This window comes from Chinchilla lanigera, unplaced genomic scaffold, assembly GCF_000276665.1.
Source record: "Chinchilla lanigera isolate Chin_1 unplaced genomic scaffold, ChiLan1.0 scaffold00155, whole genome shotgun sequence".
NCBI classification, from domain to species: Eukaryota; Metazoa; Chordata; class Mammalia; order Rodentia; family Chinchillidae; genus Chinchilla; species Chinchilla lanigera.
In genome coordinates, this window is record NW_004955556.1 from 1331394 (window position 1) to 1355258 (window position 23865).

General features: G+C 49.5%; 1 protein-coding gene across 9 annotated transcripts in view; it reads right to left on the bottom strand.

Moving 5' to 3' along the window:
- The window catches only part of Wdfy4 (WDFY family member 4), a 242170-nt gene that overhangs the window by 152424 nt on the left and 65881 nt on the right, over positions 1 to 23865 (bottom strand). For 6 of the 9 annotated variants that reach the window (XM_013508792.1, XM_013508790.1, XM_013508794.1 and 3 more), the window contains exons 14-24: positions 15374 to 15588; positions 14509 to 14606; positions 13552 to 13771; positions 13103 to 13179; positions 12037 to 12258; positions 11125 to 11303; positions 8925 to 9150; positions 7685 to 7830; positions 6590 to 6701; positions 5726 to 5955; positions 4050 to 4202 (exon numbers count right to left, since the gene is read on the bottom strand). In XM_013508792.1, the coding sequence (XP_013364246.1) occupies positions 4050 to 4202; positions 5726 to 5955; positions 6590 to 6701; positions 7685 to 7830; positions 8925 to 9150; positions 11125 to 11303; positions 12037 to 12258; positions 13103 to 13179; positions 13552 to 13771; positions 14509 to 14606; positions 15374 to 15588 (1878 nt within the window). The remainder of the gene's footprint in view (positions 1 to 4049; positions 4203 to 5725; positions 5956 to 6589; positions 6702 to 7684; positions 7831 to 8924; positions 9151 to 11124; positions 11304 to 12036; positions 12259 to 13102; positions 13180 to 13551; positions 13772 to 14508; positions 14607 to 15373; positions 15589 to 23865) is intronic. The other 3 variants (XM_013508795.1, XM_013508793.1, XM_013508791.1) reach the window with 2 other exon arrangements.

Consider the following 23865-nt stretch of genomic DNA (forward strand, 5'->3'; position numbering starts at 1 on the left):
GGGCATGGTGGCGCACGTCTGTAATTTTAATTTAAAAAGAGTCGGGCATTGTTAATTCCCTACCACTTTGTTTGTAACTCTGTGTTGTCTGTATTGTGCTTGTGATATGTTGTAAAATGTTGTATGTCTGTTAATGTTTCCCTCCTTTTATCTTTAAAATAAAAATAAATAAATAAATAAATAAATAAAATTTATGAGTTGTTGGCTTCTGGAATTTTCCATTTAATAGTTTTGGACTCTGGTTGATGGTGAGTAACTGAACCTGTCTGCAGTCAAACCACAGACAAGGCAGGACTATGGTATCTTCCTCCGAGAGTGAGGCTCAGGGAGACTGAGTCACCCTAGTCTCTGGCAGGCACAGATGGTGTCAAAACCTGGTATTCTCTTGTCTGCACAGTAGAGGGAGCAGATGGTGACCCACAGGGCCAATGATGAGCCCACTTGAAATAGGCAGGTGTCCCTCCTTTATGTTCTGACTGTGGAAGAAATGCAGAGAGCCCTGTGGACATAGTTCATCGGACCACCTCTCTCTAACTCCAGGAGCCTGGCACCACACATGTCAAGTTGTGTGAGCTTAATATGGATCAGTTACGTTTTTTAGAAGAATAGAAGCAAAGCAACTAAGTGTGGTGCTTTGAAGCCAGACCCAGCTGACAGTTTTGCAGCCCTTAGTATAATTTAGTACAAGCACAGACACTACCCTAGGGCACACAGAAAGCTAGGGATGCCAAGCAGGGCACCCAAACACCCCCACCTGTAGCACTCAAGAAGTCCTGTATACTTGGAGCATTCGCTCATGAATCTAGTCATTCAGCCACAAACAGCTTAATGCTGTGAACCACAAGCTGAGAAAGTGAGAGTCAAAACTCTCATCTAGTGATGTGGGTCTCTGTCCCATTCCTACAGGAGCACCTGGCCCCCCCATTTCCATTTCCTGTCCAGCACATTAGATCAACAATAACTTACCACAACTAGTCAAGATTACTAGCTTTTCTAGAAACTTATTTATTCATTCAGCCATTCATTTAGTAGTTGGGATCAAACCTAGGGCTTTCATTCTGGGCCACATCCCCAGCCCTGTTTTATTTTTTATTTTGAGACAGGGTCTCACTACTTCACTAAGATGCCCAGGTTGGAATCAAACTTGCAATTCTCCTGCCTGTGCTTCCCAGAGTATAGAAATTTCTCTGCATTATACTAAATATCTGAATTTTGGGAGACATAGAAAAATGATCCTCTTGGTTGTTGTCCTGCATCACATAATCTTATACCAAGGACTGTGTTGATGTCCCTGGTTAGATTTGTCTGAACAGTGAATAGACGGTGTTCAGATGCTGCTCTCTCCCTAACCCTGAGATCACTTCACTCTTAGAAATGAGCTTCTTTAAGAAACCAGAAGCCTGAGACTTGAATACCCTCAACTTGCTATGCCTCCTTGCCTCTCCACTTCCTGTCTCTCCTACCTGTCAACTTCCTGTCCCTTCTAGCTTCACAACTTCCTGTCTCACCTACCCCTCAACTTCCTGTCCCACCCTGTTTCTCAATGTTTTTTTCTTCCCTGTTACACACCAGTCATCAGTGATTGCACCTTCTTGTCTCCAAACTCTCCATCTCTTTTTAGGACTATTCTACAACCATCTCTTCTTCCACTAGTTAAGACACTGCCCCATCTTTGCTGCCTCTTTTCCCTCAGGCTACAATCAGACTTAAGTCTCTCACCTTCAACACAAACCCAGAAGTCCTGAGACTCCTCCTTTTTGTTTTCTAATATCATATTCAGGACTTTGGCAGCTACATTTATGATTAAGATCATGCTGCATTTTTCATTTCTGCTGTGACTTTTTGATTTGGTATTAAGATTAACTCATCGGGTGAGCTGGGAGGGCGCCCATTCCTTTTCTGCCTCCTGAGAGGGTTCTTTAGTCAGAGACAGCTTGCTGCCCTCCTAACAGATTTTCCTTACAAACCCCCTGGCTTAGAGTTTCTTCACATAGGAAGTTGGCTTATACAGATTTCAAACCAATGATTCCATTGACTTGATGGTGATGGGATCATTTGGGCTTTTTATTTCTTTTGGAGTAAACAAGTTTGGGAAACATAAATTTTCTCTAAGATGGTTCAAATGAGCTGAGTTTTCTAACTCATTCACACAATATTTCTGACCTTATTTTCATATGACCTTTCTCATTGCAATAGTCTCCCCCTTTCCTTCCCCATATTATTTGTTGGGGCTTTCTGCCTTTTTTTTCTTGACCATCTTTTTCAGTGCTGCGATCAGAAGCCAGGGCCTTACACATGCTGGCCAAGTGCTCTACCACTGAGCTACACCTCCAGCCACTGACTGGTCTTAACAGAGGTTTATCCGTTTCATGGGAACCAGATCTTAGTGACTCTCTGAACATTTTACCTTTCCCATTTTATTATGTTCTCATCTTTATTTTTTTCTTTCCTTTTTTCTTGGAGCTTTGTTTTTTGGTTTTTTTCTTTGGTTGGTTGGTTGGTTGGTCATTCTAACTTCCTGATCTAGAAGCTCTATTCATTAATTTAAAAATGTTTTCTCTTTCTAATGTAGACATGGATGGCTATAAATCCCCTGGCCCTGTTTCCAGCAGCAGTCCCACAGAGTTTGGATAGCTAGTCCTGCCACTGTCCTTCAGTTCTAATCTGCATGGTGACTTCATCACTGATGCCCCTCTTTAACTCCGCTGATTTTGCCTCAATGTGGCTTTCAAATTTTCCACCTGAATTTCTGCAGCCATCTCTCGATCGATCCCCTGCTCAGGCCTTTTGCCCCCAGAGTGACACACCTGAAATGAAATCCCAGCATGTCCATCTTCATTTAACATCCTGTTAATAGCAGCAGTTTGGCAAAATTTATTGACTGTCTAAAAATGGTTTATAAAGGCCTTATCCTAACTGTTCAACTTTGATAGCTTATGCTAGGAAAATGATTTAAAGTGGAGAGCAGCGCTGCAACTGGAGGGGTATTGAGGATGCCAGGAACTCGCCGCGTGGCTGACTGTTCCTCCCACCTCTGCGTAGTGCCTGCGTGTGTCCAGAGTGAAAATACTGAAACGCATTTGTTACGTGGAAAAAGGCGTGGCTCACAGTAACAGCTCTAGTGTGATCATGAGTATGATCAGGGAGAAAATGCAGAGAGAATCACCCAAACTCAACGTTAGTGGACAGGGTCTTGGGAATAGGAGGGTGTTCCCCATAACATTCTAACTTAAAACTCTACAGTAATGTGTAAGAAAGAAGCGGCTTTTAAAACCATCCCCTGGTTCTCCTAAAGAGACCTAGAGAGACTGAAGCTTGCACTTTCACCATCAGCACCTTTTCTCATCTCCTTTCCTCCCCTGCAGCCTCATCCAACCTGCACTGGCACAGACCCGCCTGTGCCACCAGGTCGCGTGCACAGGACACCAAACTGTGCCCATGTGGAAGGTCCATAGGCAGCAGACCCACACCAGGAGGCTCTTTCCCCCTGGATTCTACGACTCAGCCCCGGACACCACTCACTAAAGCTGCATGGCTCTTTTCTTCTCATCCTGTGCCTGCCCTGCTGTGGCACCCAGCCACCTGGCAGTGAGGAGGTGCTGGATACTGAGCATTGGGGGAATGACAAGACACAGCCCACACCCATCAGCCCCTCTGCAGTCACTCTTTCAAAGAATCATTGGAAATAGCAAAGTGCCATCCAAAAGAATTGGGGCCACTCTCTTAAACCCTCACATGGATATGATGCTTCATAACTCAGATTCCTCTCTCAGGTATTACCTGGTTTAAGTCCACCAGAGCCCACAAGAACAAAATGACAGTATCCATACCACACATGGGGATAACAGGGCCCCAGCAGGCCAAGAATGTTGCCCAAGGCTGCACAGCCCAGAGGTGGCAGGATTTAACTAGAATCCACACCAGGACTCCAGAACTTATGTGGTCCCTGCCTTGGGGACTCTGGGGGAAGCTGATCAACAGGCGTACAGGAACTTCTAGACTTTTACCATCACCCACACACTCCTGAATGACCTAGCTGTTTGGTTTACCTCAAAGTCACAAAGAATGTGCTGGAAGACACCCATGTTGGTGACAGCAGATGGCCTGAAGCCCAGCTCCGCAGTGCCAGCCACAGAGAGGATGAGCTGGAGGATGCGGTGGTTGAGGAGAGAGGTCTTCTTCCGCAGGAGGAATGCCAGGATCTGAGAAGGTGGCACACAGAGTGGCCTGTGAATGCCTGGCAGGGCTCATCCTCCCTCCACAACCCACCTTTGAGTGACCTGTTGGCAAAGCCCTGCTCCCTGAGCTGCCATCCCTGTCTCCACGTTCTCAGAAGAAAAGCTTGTGCTGACTCTGGGGCTCCTGCCCTGCTGGTGTCCCCTTTCCTGAGCTTGGGTGACTTGGCCTCTCTCTGGGTTTCCCGCTTCTCTCTGAATCTCCTCCCTGGTGTTGCCCCAGGTGATAAGTGCTCTTGGTCCCCCCTTGGCTTCCCATTTTCTGTTCCTGCAGCCTTTATGCATAAACATCTCATAGGAGCTGAAGCATCACCAGTAAGACTCCATCTGCCCAGGAGCCTGGTCACACCAGCCTTGCTTCTTCTGCGGCCACCAGATGTGTCATTCCATGGTGCTGGGAAGCTAATGGTGCCTACATCCTACCACCCAGTGGGGTCCCAGCAAGGCCTTCAGGAGCCAGCCCCTCCCAGAGCCTAGGAAGATGCATCCCACCAAGTGCTCCTCCTAGTGACCTGGGTCACACAGCACCAAGAGTGCAGCCTTCCCTGGCATCTGAGTCCTCCTCCCCTCTGACTGAGCTCCCACTCATCTCCTGCACAGCTCAGTTCCCCACCTCTGGTCCTAACGCTGTCCTCTCTCCTCTCCCAGACACTGCCCTCCTCTTCTAACATACCCAGAAAGACACTGCCCTCCTCTTCTAACATACCCAGCAACACCATTTCAGACTGTCCTGGTCACAGTGTTGCCACATCGGTGATCTGACCACCCCTTCCTCCCCTGCTAAAACCTAGTAGGGTGACTGCAGTGTGTGCCTCTGCTCCTGCTCCCATGGCATCTCAAGGGCCACCTCCCTGCTTTGCAGCAGTCACTCAAAGACAGTATCCATCTCTCCTCTGACCTGGTCAGATGTAAACAACAGTGACCATCACATTGCCCATGCACAATTTTCCCAGCACAAGCACCCTTCTAGGACCCCAACCTATGTTTGCATGTATAATCAGCACACTCCTCCACAACAGGTGTGTTACTCCTGGTTTACACGTGGAGAAACAGACACAGACAGACAAAGGATTCATGTAGCTAGCAGTTCTGAGCAGAGTGTGGAGCCCCTTGTTTATATGAAAGCTAATGTTCACAGCAGCCCTATGATGCATGAGCTCTGGCAGTCCATATCCCTACAGATGGGGACACTAAGGCAGAGAGGAAAAATAACTCTTTCAGGGTCACGGAACAAGTTAGAGGATGAGGCAGGATTCCCAGCCCAGCAGGCTGGCCCTGCAGATGTGGTAGAGGCAGCAATGGAGGACACACAGAGCATCCTAGAGTCACCAGAGAAAGCACCAGAAGCTACATACAGGTGCACACCCAGCTCAGACCCACACAGGCTGGCTGTCACCTGGTCCTCCTCTGCTGTGACCATGCTAGTCCCAGGGCCTGCCACCAGCCAAAAGTCACCCTGGAGGAAATGTCCCTGTGGCAACAGAGCTTATCTCTATCTCTCTGTTGTGGGCTCGGCTGAGGTGGGTTACCTGGTACCCGCTGATGTGCTGCATCAGACGGTCACACATGGGGTTGCTGGTCAGGACGGAGTGCAGGACCTTCACAGCTGCGTACATGGTGTGGTCATCTGTTGCTAAGGAGATGAGGCCCAGGAGGATAGCGGGACCACCGATGAAGTCCAAGCTGCTGGCAGCAGGGCTGGAGTGAAAGACCCGCACTCCTGCGAGGGACAAAGAAGGTGTTGGATCAGTCCATTGCAGCCACGCTGCCATGCAAAGTCCCCACAGCAGGAGTGTGCAGGGGCCACCCAGGCCTCTGTCCAGAAGACGGGAAAAGGCAGGAGGGAGGGGCTGCAAAAGACTCTCAAGAAGTGAGGGCCCTTATGGAGGGCTGTCTGTATCATCGGAAGGCTGAAACCCAGAGGCTATAGGGTGGCACTTGTCCTGCATCCACAGTGCTGAGGAGCTAGACACAATCTGCAGCTTGTTTTCCTGAACACCTGGGACTTCTCCTGCCCTCTGCCCGCTGCTGGGCTGGGGCCTTGCAGCAGCTCACTGCATGGCTTTTGCCCCACTGCCTGGTGACTAGCAGGTGCTGCCTGTAAGTCTCTGAAGACAATGATGACCTTCCCTTGCCGCTCCTCCTAGGCAGGCTCTACTGGGCACCAGCGTGCTTGTAGCTGAGTTCTCCACCAGTCCTCAGATGGACCAGGGGTTGCTGATCTCTGTGCCCTCTGGTTCCCACTCTGGCCCTCCTGGCCTGGACTCTAGCACACCACTTCCAACCCGCACTGCAGTTCTAGGGGGCACTGGCCCTTCTTCCTGAAGAGCAGTAAATTTTCCCTGCCAACCTACCTAACTGGCCCACAGCAACAGCTCCAAGGGTCCGGAGCGAACCTAAGAGGTGTCCAGCACAATTTCTCAGCAGGAACACAGGTGTAGTATGATCACGGGAGGAAATGTTCATCTACAGAAATTGGCAACAATTAGTCCTGAAAGTCTCCTAGAAAAGAGGGGGTGTTGGTCATGAGCCCCATAGAAGTTAGGGTCCCCAGGGCCTGACCAGGGCTGGTTCTCCATAGGCGATGATTAAAGGGTGAATCATACTTGAACCAATGTCAGGGGATGGAAGCCAAAATGTGGGGCCCTCTGTCCTGTTCCCAAACTGTGTCTTCACTGTGTGACTTTGGTGAAAATAGCTTTTAGTGAGGGCTCAGGAGGGCAGGAAGAACCTAAGGTCACCTCAGGGGACCCAGCATGCTGAGGCAGTCACAGCCTTCTAAGCCTGGGTTGTCCCCATTCTGCAAAGCCTGAGCCCTCCTCATTGGTGAAGGGTATGAGAAAGGAATTGGGGCAACCTTCACTGGGAAGTGCTCTGTGCAGTGAGCAAAGTGGTGGTGTGGCAGCACCTAGTCCCTGACCCTCCTGCTGCAGGGTGCTTTCTTGAGGGTGATAATAACATAAACAGATCAGCCAACATAGGTCAGCACTAAACCAAAGTTGATCTTTACGCAGGAACTAGAAGTGAGGGTGCAGGGCACCCTTGTTTATACAGATTTGCCTGTGTTTGTGCAAGTTTACTATTTTTAAAATGTCACAGCAATTCAAAGCCCATTTTTGCAGCATTGAGGGGTCAGTAGAATCCAAAGGGAAGACCAGCATTGCTCTCTGTAACAGAAGTGAAACAATCACAACAGAAGTGAAAAAATTCCACTTGTTCTTGCTCTACTAGGAAGAGCTCCCACTTTCCTCTCAGAGTAATTATAAATAAAAGGATCAGTCCTGCGGGATGATGGGTAAAAAAGCAATAAATGAAGTAAAGCTTATACATGCATGTATCTATTCAGCCACACTCAAACATAAATCAGTGTTTACTTAAGCACCAGAAACCAAAGCAAGCCATGGGATCAAGATACCAACAGGGAATGACAGCAAAGCTACAAGGGCTACCTCCTTGGCGATCAGGCGGCTGTCCACCTCATTGTAGGTGTTTCTGAGGTCTGCCACGTTGGTGATGGAGGAGCTGGTCACGTGCAGGCCAAAGGAAACCTTTTCTTCTGCAATGAGGGGCGTGGCCTCACCATCTGAGTCTTCTCCTGTAGCAACACATCTCCAGTTAGGTGTAATCTCTCTTTACAGAGAAGGAAATTAACCGTCAGACAATTAAACAGCCACAGTCACACAGCAAAGTAATCACTGACAGGAGGTTTGTATGTTGCTATACTGCATGTTTTCGCAAAGTTGTATGTTAATATGTCTTATGCTTTGCTCCACCCTGTGCTTCTCTGACACTTACAAAAGCTGTGGCCACATCTCCAAGATTAAGCCTTCTATAAAGTAGAGATATTCCAGGTATTAAATTACCAGAGTTTAAAACATCTATCAAGTCTTAACCTTGCTCTCCAAAGCCAGTGTGCCAAAGGGTAAGAAATCTGGTTTATGAAAAGGGAAGTAGGAAATTTTTCAGTAGCTACATGGCCAGGGTGAGTATCCAACTTGGAATCAGCAGCTTGACCCCAAATCAGCAGCACCCAATATCATGCTAGAGATGCGTGGTGTGTGAAGACAGACTTTTGGAGTGGCTGTGGCTGCAGCCCTGACCTGGTCCCATTGCTCTGGTCAATGCCATTTGCCACAGGAAATGAAGTTCGAACAAAACACAGGCCTGGAGACAGAAACACTCAGCAGCACTCAGTCGTCCTTCCCCATGCACAAGGCCTCCCTGCCCCAATACATTTATCACACTTCCCAGATGGGAGCTGACCCCCGACTTGATGAGCGCAGAGAGCAATGTTCTCTGCTTGAACAGCCAACAATCAATATGGTGAATGTGGATGTTTTGTCTGCCTGTTTAATAATTGAAGACAACAGTATACTTTAGTTAAAAAGCTTCTTCATTAAAAGGAATGTAACTTATTTATCTCATTCTCTTCTCTCTTTCTTTGCCGATGGTATTACCCACCCATCCTCCTCCATTAGGAGCTCTGGAGATGAAATCTAAAGGATATTATCATTTCCTTTTCTGTGACATTTTCTGTTGGGTTGTAAATATATAATGATCCAATTACAGAGGTCTTCCCTAATGACTGACCTGTGCTGAGTTTATTCTTTACAAATGTGCTATAAATAACTAGATGCCCATTTAAAAACTAATACCAGCAAAAACATTATAAATCAAAACACTCCATACCTAGAACAGCCTGGAAGTTACCACAGTATCTTGGCCCAAGTTTGATAATTACTTCCAGAGTATCCATTGATATGGGTTCTTCAAAGAGGTAGGTAGGGCCAAGACGCCAGATTAATGATGACTTTTGTCTCCAAATCCGAGGGGTTGCAATGTACCCATAGACATCCACAAATGAGGATGGGTCCATTGAAATAAAGGGTCCTGGCAAGGCCTGGATGTAAAGCATCTGTGAAAAAAATTGGATGGAGAAGGGAGCTTGATCTCAGAATTACTTGGTGCTTGATCTCAGAATTAATCAAATAAGCACAAAATGATGCAACATGTTCTCTTATTGAAGTAAAATGTTACTTTATCTACAAAATTAAAAAGAGAACTCAGATCTAAGAAGCATGAAGTAAAACAAACTATGAAATGCAGGTGTAAGTAACAAGCTGGCACTACTGTTGGAAACAAATTCTATGGGACACAGAAGGAAACACAAAAGTCCGTCTCTCTTTCCAGTCATTCTACTAAAAACTTAAATGTCCATTATTGGCACACTGATGAAGCTTCATAGAATAGTAACAATTGTAGCCATATAGCTTAAAAAAGAATACATAAAACTGTCTATTAGCAAGTGACATGCCAACATAGAAAATTCCAAGGAATTTTTTAAATCCCCTAGAACATTGATGATGAACTTTTTAGAGCTTTCAATGATATGAACAGCCTACTGCAGCACACATGCCATAGATTTGTCACTACTGTGAGCACATCAAATTTACAGGATATCAAATCAACATACAAAAAAATTACATATTTATAGACTAACAAGTAAGAATAAATTAAAATTTAAAACAATTGTTCCAATAAAAGTTACATATTTAATAAGACATGAACAGGATCTGTACACTGAAATTCCAAAATGATCATGAAAATTCAATGAAGACCTATACAAGTGTACCATGTTCATGGATAGAAAGATTCACTACAGTAAAGATAAAATTTTCCTCCAATTGATCTACAGGTATAATACAATTCCTATCAAAATCTCAGCAAGATTATTTTGTACTCATAGACAAGTTAATTCTAAAATTGATATGGAAAACATAGGCTCTAGAATAGCTTAAACAATTTTGAAAAAGAATAAGTGGGAGAAAGCACACTGCCCATAACAAATTATATGGTCTAACTATAATAATCAAGATAGTGTATTGATAGAGTGATCGTTAGAGATAAATGGGCCAGAACAGAGAGCCCCGAAACAAACTTACCCAACTTTGCACAACTAATTTTTGACAAAGGTGCAAAAGCAATTTAATGGTAGGCTAACAGCTTTTCAACAAGTAATGCTAAAGCAAGTGACTATCCAGACAGGCAAAGAAACAGATTTCTACCTAAACCTGGATGCATACTAGAGCAACCTGGGAAATTTGGAAAACTCTACTGAATTGTTCAGTTACCCAACTCACAAAGGGTCCAGTGTAACTAATCCGGGATGTATTCAGTGTCAGTATACAAGAGTTTTAAAAAGCCTGTACAGGTGATTCTAGAAAGTAGCACAGGTGAGGCTCTCTTTGGAACCTGAATGGAAAGCCAGCTGTCCCTACCCACCCTGGTGTCTGAGTCCTCCTCTCCGCCCCAGGTTCCTTGGGGACCTCTGACAGAAGCTGCTCTATATCACATTCCTGCCAACTCCTTGGTCTCCTTTACACTCTGACATCTCCACATGAGGGTGTGGAGAAGCTTCCTCCCTCTGCATGCTCACATTCTGTGATCTTCCTCATTAGCCTTGGGTCAAAGTAAGGGAGATGTGTTGGTGCCTTGCTCCCAAGAATGGTGGGCAGACCACCTCTGTTGTCCTCTCCAGGAAGCATCTTAGAAAAGTCAGACCTTAGGCCCTGTCCAGATCTCTCTGGGGAATATGCACCTTAAAGTGTGAGAGGCTTAGTTTCGTGTGTCCCTGAGACTGACATGTCTTCTTCTGACTGTTCTTACAGATCTAGCCCCACATCCAGCCTTCTGCCCTGGTTTTGTGACCTTCATTCCATTGTGCTAAGACATCCTTTCCATGCCTGTCCTCAGTCAACATTTTGGGCAGCAAGTGTGTTCTCCTAGACATCAAACCTGTTCCCAAAAGAAAACATAGAGCTGAGTCAAGGCCCCTCCAGAGTGACAGGGCTGGGAGGCCAGTGCAGCAGGGGTGGGGATGCTATCTCACCTTGGCTGAGCCAATAGCCTGTCCATCCAGATATGTGGAAACAGTACAGTTTCTTTTCATTTCCTTGGTGACAACCACAGCCAGGTGATGCCACTGACCACAGGTCAACAGCTGGCCACACCTGACCTGAAGCTGGCGTCCAGCAGAGGGCTCAATAGTGTCCTCAGGCTCCATGACATCTGGAAGAGAGCATAAATATTAAACTATCATGTGGCATCCCTCATCAGGCCTGGCACCTGGGGAAATGGTCTAGCCTTCTTATAAAACATAACAACACCAGCAGGAACAGTCATGTTTTTTTGTCACAAATACACTGTGGGGTAGATGCTTGGCTTTTTCAAATTCATCCTCTTGAAGCACAGAGAACTTAGCTAACTCCTCCAAGGTTGCCCTGCAAGGATTAAATCCCAGGTGCCGAATTTCAATAAGGTACCACCCACAGTAGAGGATTTCCATGGTGACACACACACAGCCAAGGCCCAGGAGGCAACTTGCTATGACCGAGGATGTCACCTACTTGGACTTTCCTTGTGCTACCTAAGAAACTGATTCCCAGAACACCAGAGGATCAGGTGGCCTGGATACTCTGGGGCCCCCTAACATAGGTGAGCTTGGAGAACAAGGCCAAGGCCCCAAGGGCAGGACCAGGAGCAGCCAGGGACTGCAAAGCCTGAGTTCCCTTCATGGCCACTCTTCTGGGAAGCCGTGAGCATTACCTCTGAAGCTAAGGTCCAGGCCTTGAACACAAAACCCTTATCTGCTTAGCTCTTCCAGCAAGTGTAGAACCAAGAGACCACGCCCCAAAGATGCAGACTGGAAGTCACCAGGCTTTACATGTGTCCAAGGCCAGAGCCTCTAACTCAGCCCCCTCTGCCGCAGTGTGGCAAAATTACTTTGGATCCCAAGGCTTACCCAGGGGCTGGAACTCCTTCTCTTCTGTGGACACCACCAAGGAGAGGCTGTCCGGGCAGAGGCTGGCAGAGAAGCACACAAAGGGCTGCTCGGTCCTGGCCAGGTGGCGCACCAGTGTAAGGAAGCGGAGCGGGTGGGCGTCCGTGACAGTGGCCTGCTGGCTGACCAGGAACCAGCAGGAGAAGGTGAGGCCCCCAGGCGGAGGGAAGGGCCTGGCTCCTCCTGTCACAACACAAGCACAGCCTTAGGTTTGCCCCCTGGGAAGTAAGTGTGGGCTCACCAGGATCAATGCCTGTGTCACCCAGAGGAGGTGCCGGGCCCAGCCTGCCTCACGCCACTGTGTCCAGTTCACAATCAAGGACGCTGCTGTCCCATCACTACAGGACAAGGAGAAGGCTCTCGGAAGCCAGCAGCATTCCTGCCCCGATGTGTTTCTGCTGGACTACACCAAGGTCTCGAAGTCTTTCCCAGTCTGCTCCCCACAATCCCGGCTGCCTGGCCATGGACCAGAGAGGTCACCACTGTCCCCAAGGCCTGTCACCACCGGGACCCTGGCTCAGTTGGTCTGAAGCCAGGCTTTGTGTTACATGGGACAGAGGACATTTGACAGGTTCATGCTCCACTCCAGGGAAGCCCCCATGCCCTCTGCCCCACAACAGAGCTGCTGACACACATGGATGGAGGACACTTGTTGGCAACCCCTCCTGGAAACAGGTCTTCCCCAGCCCCTGAAGGCACCAGCTCTCAGCACCCACCTGCTGTTGGAAGTTGGGACCCTCAAGGCAGGCGATGTGCCCGTCTCTGCCTAGGCCAGGTGCCACACAATGAATCAGACCCAGGCTCAGTGACCCAGTCACCTTGACTGAGCCTGGCCGTGGGCTGAAGCCTTAGGACACACGGTGCCCAAGACCCTTGTCCTAGAGGGCGCAAGCAAACTCAGCAGCTACAGGATGACCATCTGTGGATACTCAGGACCAAGGGGAAGACACACTTTTTGGAAATGCCAAGTGGACACTGACCACTGAGGCTACAAGAAGACTCACTCCTAGGGCCAAAGGAGACCTACCTGTCCCAATCCCTCCGGAGATAGAATACTCAGTACTGGTTCCCATAATGGTAGACAGGGTTGGAATAAACAGGCACCTGGGAAGAGGAGACCACCTCGGGTCACTGACCTACAAGCAGCTTCCCACATCAGCTCTGTTGGTCAGGACTGCAGGACTTGGGGGCATATCCCAAGGACAGAAAGCAGTTGGGGTGTTAGGAGACCCCAAAGAAGGGAGCCCACACTGGAGATGGGACAAGGTGGCATATTCTAGGAGGCAGCCATGGCAGGGAAGGGGGCTCTGGTCCTCCCGGCTGGGGACACTGCCCCGAGATGTCACGGAGGAGCAGATGCCCATGACTGAGAGAAGTGGGAAAAGCCAGGGACTAGTTTTGTAATCCATGCTAGGTGCACCAGAGGTGCTGGGAAGCTAATAAATTGCTTTCCTGGGGTATGGACTTCTTTCATACCCGTAACCCTCCACAGACATGTCAAATTCCACAAAGGATGGAGCCAGGGCCGCCCTGTGTGGCTGCAGGTTGCGTGGGGAGGTCATAGAGATGAGGCTCAGTGCTGTCTGAAGGGCTGGAGTGGAATCGCGGGTTGCGCCAGAGGATGCACTGTCCCGAGCCACAGCAGGACTGGCATTGGCAGGTCCCTCAGCTGTTCCAGGATCTGTGGTTGGAGACTCTACAATAGCAAGCAAGAAAAAAGACATCCCTGGCCCATGATTCCACCTCACCCCACCCAAGTGGAGCACGCAGCAAAGTCACTGGTACTTCCAACCTGGGCTTTGCTGCCTCATGGAGCGACGGAGAGGGGCGATGACCTGGCCCTCCAGGAAGCGCCTCCCTTTCATTCCAGCGTGTGCCCCTTTCTAGTCCAGTGTTTCCATAGCTATGTGGCCAGCTCCTCCCTTTGCCCTGCCTGGCTGAGCCCCAGCACCCTGGCTCCCCCATGCCACCAGGTCCACACTTGCTCCTCCTCCCTTGCCTCTCAACCATGGTGTCCTGTGTGATCTTACACCTGAGGTGTCTGCAGCTTCTGTTTCTCCCAGCTGCCTTTCTGGACAACATCCTCCCTCTGGTCATCACCTAGGCTCCTCTCCGCCCCCCCTTTCCCTGCCAGAGTTGTGAAGGGTACAGGAAGGCTGTGGTGTGCCCATTGCCTGGGGCACACCAGGTGCCATGAGGTTGTGAAGGAAACTCCATCACCGTCTCGTGATCCAGGCCCTGGACGGCAGGCCAGTGCTCCCAGCACCCAATTTATGTGAAGGGAGGCATCCTTTTCCCACTGGATCTGGCCTTTCTCCAGGGACCCTGACCACTGAGCAGCAGATAAAACCATTCTTAAATTTGACCCTTTCCCCCCTGTTGTGAGTGATCTGTCCCCACACCCGCGAGCCTGCTGTCACTTCCTTAGCATACCTGAGCACCCAGGGGTGTCTCTGCTGCCCTCAGGAGATGCTTTGAGGAGCTTCATTGCAGCTGACAGGGGTGGGGGAATTCCTAGTCCTAGAAACTGCCTGGACATGACAACATATGGGAGAACCAAGTGAGGAGATGGTACAGGCAGAAGTTTTCTCCCACTTCATCTGAACCACTTCCTTAGACACCCAGCACCCTGCTCCCTCTGCCCTTCTGCCTTCCCAATCATCATGCAGAGACACACTGTCCTTGCTGGGCCATGCAGTCAGGGAGCTGGAAGGGTTAACAGCCTCAAGGGGAATCTTGTGAGGTGTGCTGTTCACAGACCTCTAGGATTTTTCCTGCCACCATGGTAGCCTGCCTGGCTCTCCCACTGGTTGGAGGGGCTGGCCTATGGCTCTCTGCATTTCCTCCCATGTGTATGCAGGGACTGGGCAGCATGACTCTTAGCGCTGCCCTCCATGCGTCCCTCTGGCATGGCATAGGGACCTCGGAGACCCTCCACCTCCCTCCTGTACCATCTACTGTGCCTTCACATCTTGCACATCGGCTCCTGCTGTAGGCTGCCTCCCCCTCCCCTGGGGTTCCCCAGGAACTTGCCTAGGCCTTGAGGCTCAGCTCAGCCTCACCTCCTGGAAGCCCCCCTCCCTGAACAACTGTGGCCACGTGTGGGCTCTGCCTGCCTCATGGGCACTGGCATATTGCTCAGCACAGACCAAGGGCGCATCTGTGGGCCCCAGCGTTGAATGCTGGCAGGACAGGGAGGGGTCTCGGGACACCTGTCCCTGCAGAGGCACTGCTGCTCAAGGTGCACCCATCACCCAGCAGCACAATCTGCAGGATTCTGTGCACATGCACATGGTACCTCAGCACGTCGGGCTCGATGGCCTGTGAAGCGAGCTTTTCAAAAATCCTGATGAGATGCGCATGCAGGGGGCTGCTACTAGTGCGGAAGGCCCCAAGGCAAGAGGTCATGAGTGTCCTGAGCATGCCTGCCTCACACATGACCTGCCGGTTCTTCTCTGACTTCACCAGCGATAGCAGGTGGCTGGCCACGGAGCACTGGATCTCCTCTGACAGCTAAGAGGTAAACAAAGTGAATTGTGAGCCCTTGGAGCCACAGCATCCTTTGGGGACTTTGGCAGGCCTTGGTGTTGGACCAGGCAAACTATGACCCATGGCACCATACTCTGTCTGTCTCCAGGTTCTTCCATGAGTTCCCTCCCCCTCATGGCAGCCTGAGAGAGGACAGCCCCTGGGGACACACACACACTGACGTCAGCCGCAGGCCAGGGAAAGGGCCACAAGGGCAGCTGTACAAGGCTCAGCTATGACACGCATGCTGTCTGCCTGTGTGAGGTTAGGACCTTTCTGATTTAAATGCTAACATAGAAAAGTCTATGTTTCCACCTAACAATCCAGGCTTGTGTCCCCTCTCAAAGATGAGACTATCCAAGCTGTTGGTGCTGGGTAGTGGCTATTTGTCATAGTGGTTCCACACTGCCCCAGCCAGCTTCACTCACTGGGTTCCTTTGGTTGAGTCTGCACCATTGGTGTAATGAGAAGAGTCCACCTGAGTGTGTGAGCCTGCCAGAAGGACCCCATGCACACACACATACGCACACGCACACACATATAGACACAAGCATGCACATACATCCCACTGGCTGTAGCAGGTGCAGTGGTTTTAACATCACGGGTTCACCTAGGTGTCAGCTCTTCCACCACTGCATCCTGTGTCTGTCTCCGGTCCTACCCCCATCCTAGGGACACTGAACTCTTTTCCCGCCCTCTGTTGGGTTTCAAGCTTCCTCCCTCACCTTATGCCCCTTAATGCATGTAGATGAGAAAGCACCAAGTAGGTTCAGTAAGTATTCAAGCAAATATAGTACAACCTTTTTCAATGGTCTTTTTATGTAAAAAGATAAAGCCAAGCTTGGACACCCAAACTTGTAATCCCACGCAGGAGGATTGCAAGTTCAATCACCCAGCCTGGGAAATTTAACAACTTACCAAAAGGGAGTGATCCCATGGTGAGACAGGAAGCCGGAGGTGAAGAGAGGCCTGACACATTTTTACAGCAACCCTCGCTCAGGAACCTATGGAGTTCCTTTAAGAACTGCATTCATTCTTGAGGGCTCCACCTCTCCACACCACACAATGGGACCCTGGGGGACAAACTCAAACCATCTCTGCACCACAGAAGCCCCGTTCTCTTTAAATGTGACATCTGTACAGCCAGCCTGAGCTGCTAGGTACACAGACTCAGTCCTGAGGGGACCAGAAACCTGAGGGAGACCTGCCCAAGCTGATTTGTGTCCAGCAACTCCATTGTCATTGCTTTCACTGGGAGGACTTGTCACAGAGAATCTACTGATCTCTCTGATGCTCCCCGGTCTTTCCTGTGATGTTGTGACCGTGTCTCCTGCATCCTCCCCCGCCTTCCCCTGTGCTGGAGACAGAAAAGGGCAGCCACCATCCTGCCCTGAGTGTTCCCTCCACCAGACCTGGGTTATTGCATTGGGTAACTGTACTCTTTTAATTTGGGGTGAGAGTTGGGGAGATGGTCTGAATGAAGAAAGATGCAAAAATAACATTACAATGTATTATTAATAAGAACAAAAAGAAATGTCTACAATATCCAGTTTTTATTACCAGCACTTCGCTTATTTCTTTGGGAACTTTTGGTTTTGATCTTTTTGTTGTTGTTGCTTTTTTTTTTTTTTCTTTTTCAACTGAGCAATAATACTTCCAATTTAAATAGAAGAAAAGAAAAAAGAGAGAGGGAGAAAGGAAAAGTTTTCAGAAAGGAGAAATGCTGATCTTGTCTAATGGTGCCACAAGTTTACTCCAAAACTGCTCAATGCCCCATAATGGAGGAGGGAAAATTGATCGTCCTCATTATCGCTACAGCTCTGTCAATAACAATATCGCCTTGTTTTGAATAAAATGTGCTGCTTTTTTTTCCAGTGTTGGTTCCAGTAAAGTGGGGTTTTAGTGAAAATGTGAGCAGTAGCAGGAAACCAGTCTGTTTCCCCCTATAGTGGGATTGATTTTCCTAAGGCACACGACTTCCAACACAGGAAGGGAGCCATGCTCAATTAGAACTTTGTGTAAGAGCATAGGTTGCAGGCAGGCAGAGGGCAGGACCTTTGGAGCAGATGGGTACAGAGCAACTGCAGGCACCTGCAGAGCTTTCTGCTCTCTCACCTGGACAATCCACACCTCATCCTGCCTCTGTCCCACTTTCTTTCCTGGACCAGATTCATCTGGTCCCAAAATCCAATAAGGGCCGATTTCTGGTGGGGTGGTGGCCTGAGTCTTGTGGTTCCTGAGTCCTAGATCCTGTGAGTCAAATGTGGTTTGTGCCCTGGGAAGCTTGGTTCCCAGCATAGCAAGGTGTGAAGCTAGTGGGAGACTCTTACGTTATGGGGATGATGATGTCTCACCATGTGACCTTTCCCTCTGTCACTCTCACATTTTTCTTTAGGTCCTCACTAGAGCTGAGCCTAGGCCAGTGCCATGCCCTTGAACCTTCAGAGCTGTAAGCTGCATGAGCCTCTCTTCTTTCCACAAATCCCAGCCTCAAGGACTTTGTTCCAGTAAAGACAGTAGGATGCTACAAGGGAGTGCTTCCAAGGGGTGCAGATTCTGGACTCAACCATGCTGTCCTGATAGACAGAAATCCACCAGGTCCAGCATCCTCCTCCTCCAAACATCCTGAAAACACTGGAGATTTTACAAGCTACCTGAGTCTGGATTCATTATTTGTTCCACTTTGGGTGAAATGTCCTTGGATGATTTGGGAAGAGAAGTGATCAGCTTTGAGTGATCTTACCTGAGCACCTTACTGAAGACCATAACGAGGGCCTCAGGGACAAAGAGGCCCATAGTGTACAGGACTTGACAGGTGTATTGGTTTTACCCTCATTTTCTTAGAATCAGTCCACTCCCTCTTTGGGCAGGAGTTTTCCATGTTGCCCCTGGAACACCACCCTGATCACTGGTTTGTGAATCCTCAGGAGCTCATGGCCTGGGGTAAGACAGGACCCAACTCCCACCAAATCAGAAGAACCCACACCTAAAGGGTCTCCTCCTTCCATGTGCTCAGACAATAGAGACCAGCACACAGGCACGTGGATGGTGCTACTCCAAGTCCTCTGCTCTTTTGCTGATGTGTATTTGATGGCCAGTGCTTCCTGGGATCAGAAGCCTTGGAACTCATATTTACAGAGTATTTCTTACTTCTGATGTGACTTTCCATACTCCCCTTAGGTCTACCCTGTCCTCCAGCCACAGCTTTGCGGCTGATGCCCGAAGTTGAGGAGGTCTGTCCAAATCCCATCCTTTTGCTGAGATGCTACTGTTACTCAAGCAACAGTTCACACATCCTCTCTTCCAGGAAACCTGCAGACTTTCCCAACCAGCACCATATGCATGCTTCCACTGTGGTGAATATCACACCACACCTAGTTCTCTTTCTTCCTCTCTCCTGCTCCCCTTCTCCAGGCTTCTCCTCTTCCTCCCCCAGGCCCTCACCATGGTGAGTCAGAGATAAGGACCCTGCACCTTTATTTATTCATTGTCTCTAACCCCCCATGACAATTGTCCTGTAATTGCAGGCTCAGGTGGTGCACTATACCCAGAGGGCTGGCTTGGTCATCAGTAAAAGTTATGCACTGATTAGGTGTTGAAGAATAGTGAAGAGAGAGCCAGGCCAGAGGGGAGATGGTCTTCCTGATAAGGGAACAGTGTGTGCAGAGGCCAAGAGGTGACTTTCAGGGAAGCCTAAGACCATACAGGACAGAGCTGCAACAGGAGGGCCCTGAGGCACCATGCAGAGGGATTCACTCGCAGCTGACCAGGTCCTGCAGCACCACAGCTCCAAGAGAATCTGAGACTGTGGCCCAGAGCCTAGAGCTCCTCAGATTACTGGTGCTGGAGGGACAGCAGCCTGGTGGCCTAGCAGGCCCTTGCTCTTGAGAGTACTGGAGACACCCTAGCCCCTGGTGCAGGTGCAATGAGAAGTGGGTGTCTCTGAGCTGACCTCTAGGAGAGCTCAGACCATAGGGCCGCCCTCTGACCACTGCATCCACTCTATACTCCAGTCCCAGGCTTAACCCTCCCCAAATTAGTATCCAGCACCCCGACCCTCCTCCTGGTCGCCAGCCTGGGCCTAACATCCTGGGAGTCCTCAGCATGGGCATAGCCGTGCCCAAGCTCACAGCCTGACCATCTAGCTGGCTTGCTGCTTTTGCCTCTAACAAGTGGAATTTACCATGCAGCGTCCTCACCCACCTTGGAACTCTGCCGTTCTCTGCTGTGTGTGAACACCCCTGTGGCCCAGGTGCAGGCTTGGCTATCTCTGCTGAATTGTGCCCTAATGGATTCTGACCCTTACTCAAGCTGGTCAGACCTTCCCTCCCCTTTCTGCTCCTAGTAGTTAACCCCTCCTCCATATTTAAGCTAGCTACCATCTGAACTTAAGTCAAGTCACCCACAAAGTGCAGAACCAGGGAAACGAAGTACCCACGTCTTGACTCACAAGTAGACAGTAACCATAGTTCACTAGCTGGTATCAGCTGATCAGTAGTGTTGGGTGGAATTACAGCTAGAATGTATCACCTTCCATTTAGCATTTCCCGCAGTGTATCCACCAGGACTCAGACTCCTAAGAACACAGGCTGTTTATGCCAGACAGCCAGAGAACAGAGCTATGGTTAGAGGCAGTGTCCATAACATGGGCCCAACCGGGACACAGAGAATACGCCAAGGCCACATCTCCACCTCTCTACAGGACCACATTATCATACCCACTTTGCAGATGAGGACACTATGACTTGAAAATGTTGCATCAGCATCTGAAGATCAAGTAGCCAATGAGAAATGACCCTCCAACCCAGGTCTTCTGCTTTCAAAGCTCAAGACTCTAACACCTCATCCTGTGCTTATTATAAGGGAAAGGAACTGTAAAGGAATTCAGCATCTACTGAGTGTCATAAACCAGTGGCCAACAGAAGCCTTGAACTTGTTGGTTGGCCTTCCTGGTTCTCCTGCCTGCTCTCTCCGCTTGGTTAACAGGAGCACCTTTCTGCTGGGCAAGTTCCCTCCATTTGTCTGAAGACCTCTCCTGCCCCTTATGACACCTGACCTCATTTCCATTATCTCTCTGACCCAAGGCCTGCGATCCAGCAACTCAAAGAAGATAACATTGAGGTTCAGCCAGAGGAAGTGGTCTAGAGAAGTCACTTAAGTAGAGACGGGGGTGGATCTCCAAGAAAATCTGCCTGATAACTGAGCCAGAGCCCTCTGGTCCATCATTCCTGGAGCCTGGCAGCTGGTTTTTGCTCCTCTCCCCTTGAGCTGCATCTACTCTGTGTAAGAGGCCATCCTGAGAAATCATCTGGACTTTTACTAGGACATGAAATTTTTTTATTCCAGAATAATAGAAATATTTGAGGGACAGGGCTCAGTGGGAAAATGCATAGAAAACCAAGATATTTGGGTATCTGTTGCTCTCAAATCTAACAAAGCAAGGCTCCTCCTCTGCCAGTTTCACAGTTGGAGGAAATGTCTGTTTCCAAGCAGGCCTTACGTGCTGCAACTAGGGCTATTACTGTCATCGATATTTTAGTTATTTGAAACCCATATGATTACTTCAATGTGTTTGAAATATAGCCAATTCCAGAAAATGACACAGTTTTCCAAATTTAGGCACAGATGTGTTGACAAATCCGTGCAGCCCCCACCTCTTCTTCCTGTGCCTTAGACTGTGGATGTTTCCATTGCACCAGCATTTCTTGCAGCATTTCTGCTGCACCCCAGCAATGAGGGCAGACTGAGGACCCACTCGAACTCTGTGGTGCCCATGCCCGACCAGATCACTGCTGTCTCAGGAAAGGCAGCCCAGGAGTGGCATGGGATTCAGACCTCCATCACCACATACCCTCACTCAGCAAGGGCACCAACTCTGTCAGCAGCTGTGAGTCTCAAACCTCTATTTGTGAAGGGAGAACACTGATATCGGCCTCTCAGGCTCTGCTAAAGATGCAGCCATGAGCGCTCAGGAAAATTCTGGCTGCTGAGCAGGGAGCTGCAGAGTTTAGCACACGCTCCCCAGCTGTGTGCTTAGGCTTATCGTCCCAAGATCATGATGTGTTAGGACAGGTTGCTGTCAGCCCATCCAGCATACAGTGAAGCAGCAAAGAGGCTGCAGAACTTTCCCAGGCTCGGTGACTGCCGAGCGGCGCAGCTGAGGTCTGACCGTGCTCTGCTGTCTTCGGAGCCTGCTCTGCCCTCGTAGCATGCTGTTCACTAGACACAAGGATACTGATGGTGATGGTGGATGGTAACCCAGTGAAGCTCAGCTGTCTTAGCTTGGCATTCAAGGCCCTCCTCAATATAGCTTCAGTGTCGTTTCCGGCCCCTCCCATTGCCTTTGTCCTCACAGGGTCAGGCCCCACTAAGCAAAGTCCCGAAGTAGGCATCCTTGTCTACATGTCTCTGCGTCAGGCCTTCTCCTCCCTCCCGCCTGGTATGATCTGGGTGGACCCATCTTTTCTTTAAAGCTGTTCTCACTCCCCTGTCCCCAGCTTCTTCGTGCCTCTCCCTCTGCCATGTCCCAAAGCCCCAAGAGCCAACCCTGCTAACCACGAGGACACTATCTTACTCCCTCCCACTCTCCTCTGACTCCTCCCCCTCCAACCCAGAGGACTCTGGTTAGTTCAGCTCTGACTCTCCAGAGGCAGCCGGCAGGGCTTTCACAGTTATTCCCGGAAGCAACCCTAACTGCCCACAGCTCCAACACAGGCCAACCCCCACCTGTGCTGCGTGGATGGGGCCTCTGCCTTGAGTCAGTCGCCACCCGTGGCTGCTGAGCATCCAGGCAGGGCAAGCGTCTTCCTCCCAGGGACATTTTTCTGGAGCCAACTCTGCTCCAAGAACACTGAGCTGCACTTCATGTTTGCCTCCTGCACAGTACAATTTCCAGCCCCCCGGTTTTTAATAAGGATGAGGGTGCCAGAGACAGCAAAACAGCAGGATTATCTGTTTCCAAGAGCAGCTTGCACTGCTGGCATTTTGGAGAGTAAAAAACAAAACAACAATAATGACAACAACAACAACAAAATCCACACCACTGCCAGGCTGAACACAGAGCTCCTCCAACATGGCCACTCTTGGAGACGAGCCAGAACATGACACTTGTAAGGGCGTTGAAGTATTGGCTGCTAAGACGACACCTGCACCCTGGAAACCCACCCACCAGGGAGAGCTTTGAGAGGTAAAGAGGGTGAAGAGAGCAGAGTGTCCCGCAGACCAGAAGGAACGCTCATCCTCTTAGTAACACTGCCACCTACTGAGACCTGAGCCCTTCCGGCACCCAGGGCCACATAGGCTCCAAGTCCTCTTTGCTTCAGCATTTTCTCGGAGTCTCATTTCTCATTTGATTTACTGTTCTATATGTTATTATGAGACTTTCCCCCACCCTTTTTGGAAATTAATTACTGTAATTATCCAACTTTTAATGGCTGCTGATTTGGCATCTGCAGAAAATATCTGCGAGAAATGCACCACTACATTTCATTTGCATATTTGAGAGACAGGGAGGGAAAGTCAGACTGTTCCTGAATTACTCACTGTGACCTGAATGGAGAAAAGTGTCGCACCCAGTGCAATTCTTACTTGCACACTTGATTCGTCCAGGTACCACTGTCAGATGTGCAAAGCAGGGAAGGTCTTTCCCACAGTGATGTGACAATTCAAGGTGTACCTGAAACCCAGGCTCTTCCTCAGAGTTTCCATACACAAGAAGAGACAGCAGGATGGGCCACTGTCCACCAGCCCTGTGTCATTTTGTCAGTCACCAGTGGACTTCCGCAGAGTGTGTCTACAAGTTTGACTGCCAAGACCACCCGCTCAGGCACTTGGACAACCCTGGGCTAAGGCAAAGGCAAAGGCACTAGAACAGTGTGTAACACCCAGCATGTGTGACCCTGCATCCCGGGAGAGCTGGGAAGACCTGAGACCGCAAATCACTCATATCATAAGCTTGAGCTTCAGGGAGTTTCAGAACTTCCTTACCTGCTGCAGAACCTTAGGTAGCTGCGTGACCCTCCCAACTCCCAGGCACCATCAGAATGCTGGAGAAGCAACTCAGGCTCATCCCCAGCCTAGCTCCAGAATGCCAGAACCTCCTGCCTCTGTCCCCTGGGAGCCCTGAGCTGCTGTGTCCCCACAGAGCATCCTCTTGAGGCATAGGAACAGGCCAGATGGAGAGAGCCACAGAGAGGAGACACAGGACCCAGCTGGTAGTTTGAGCAGGCCCCAGGCCCATGAACCACACAGCTACCTCAAGGA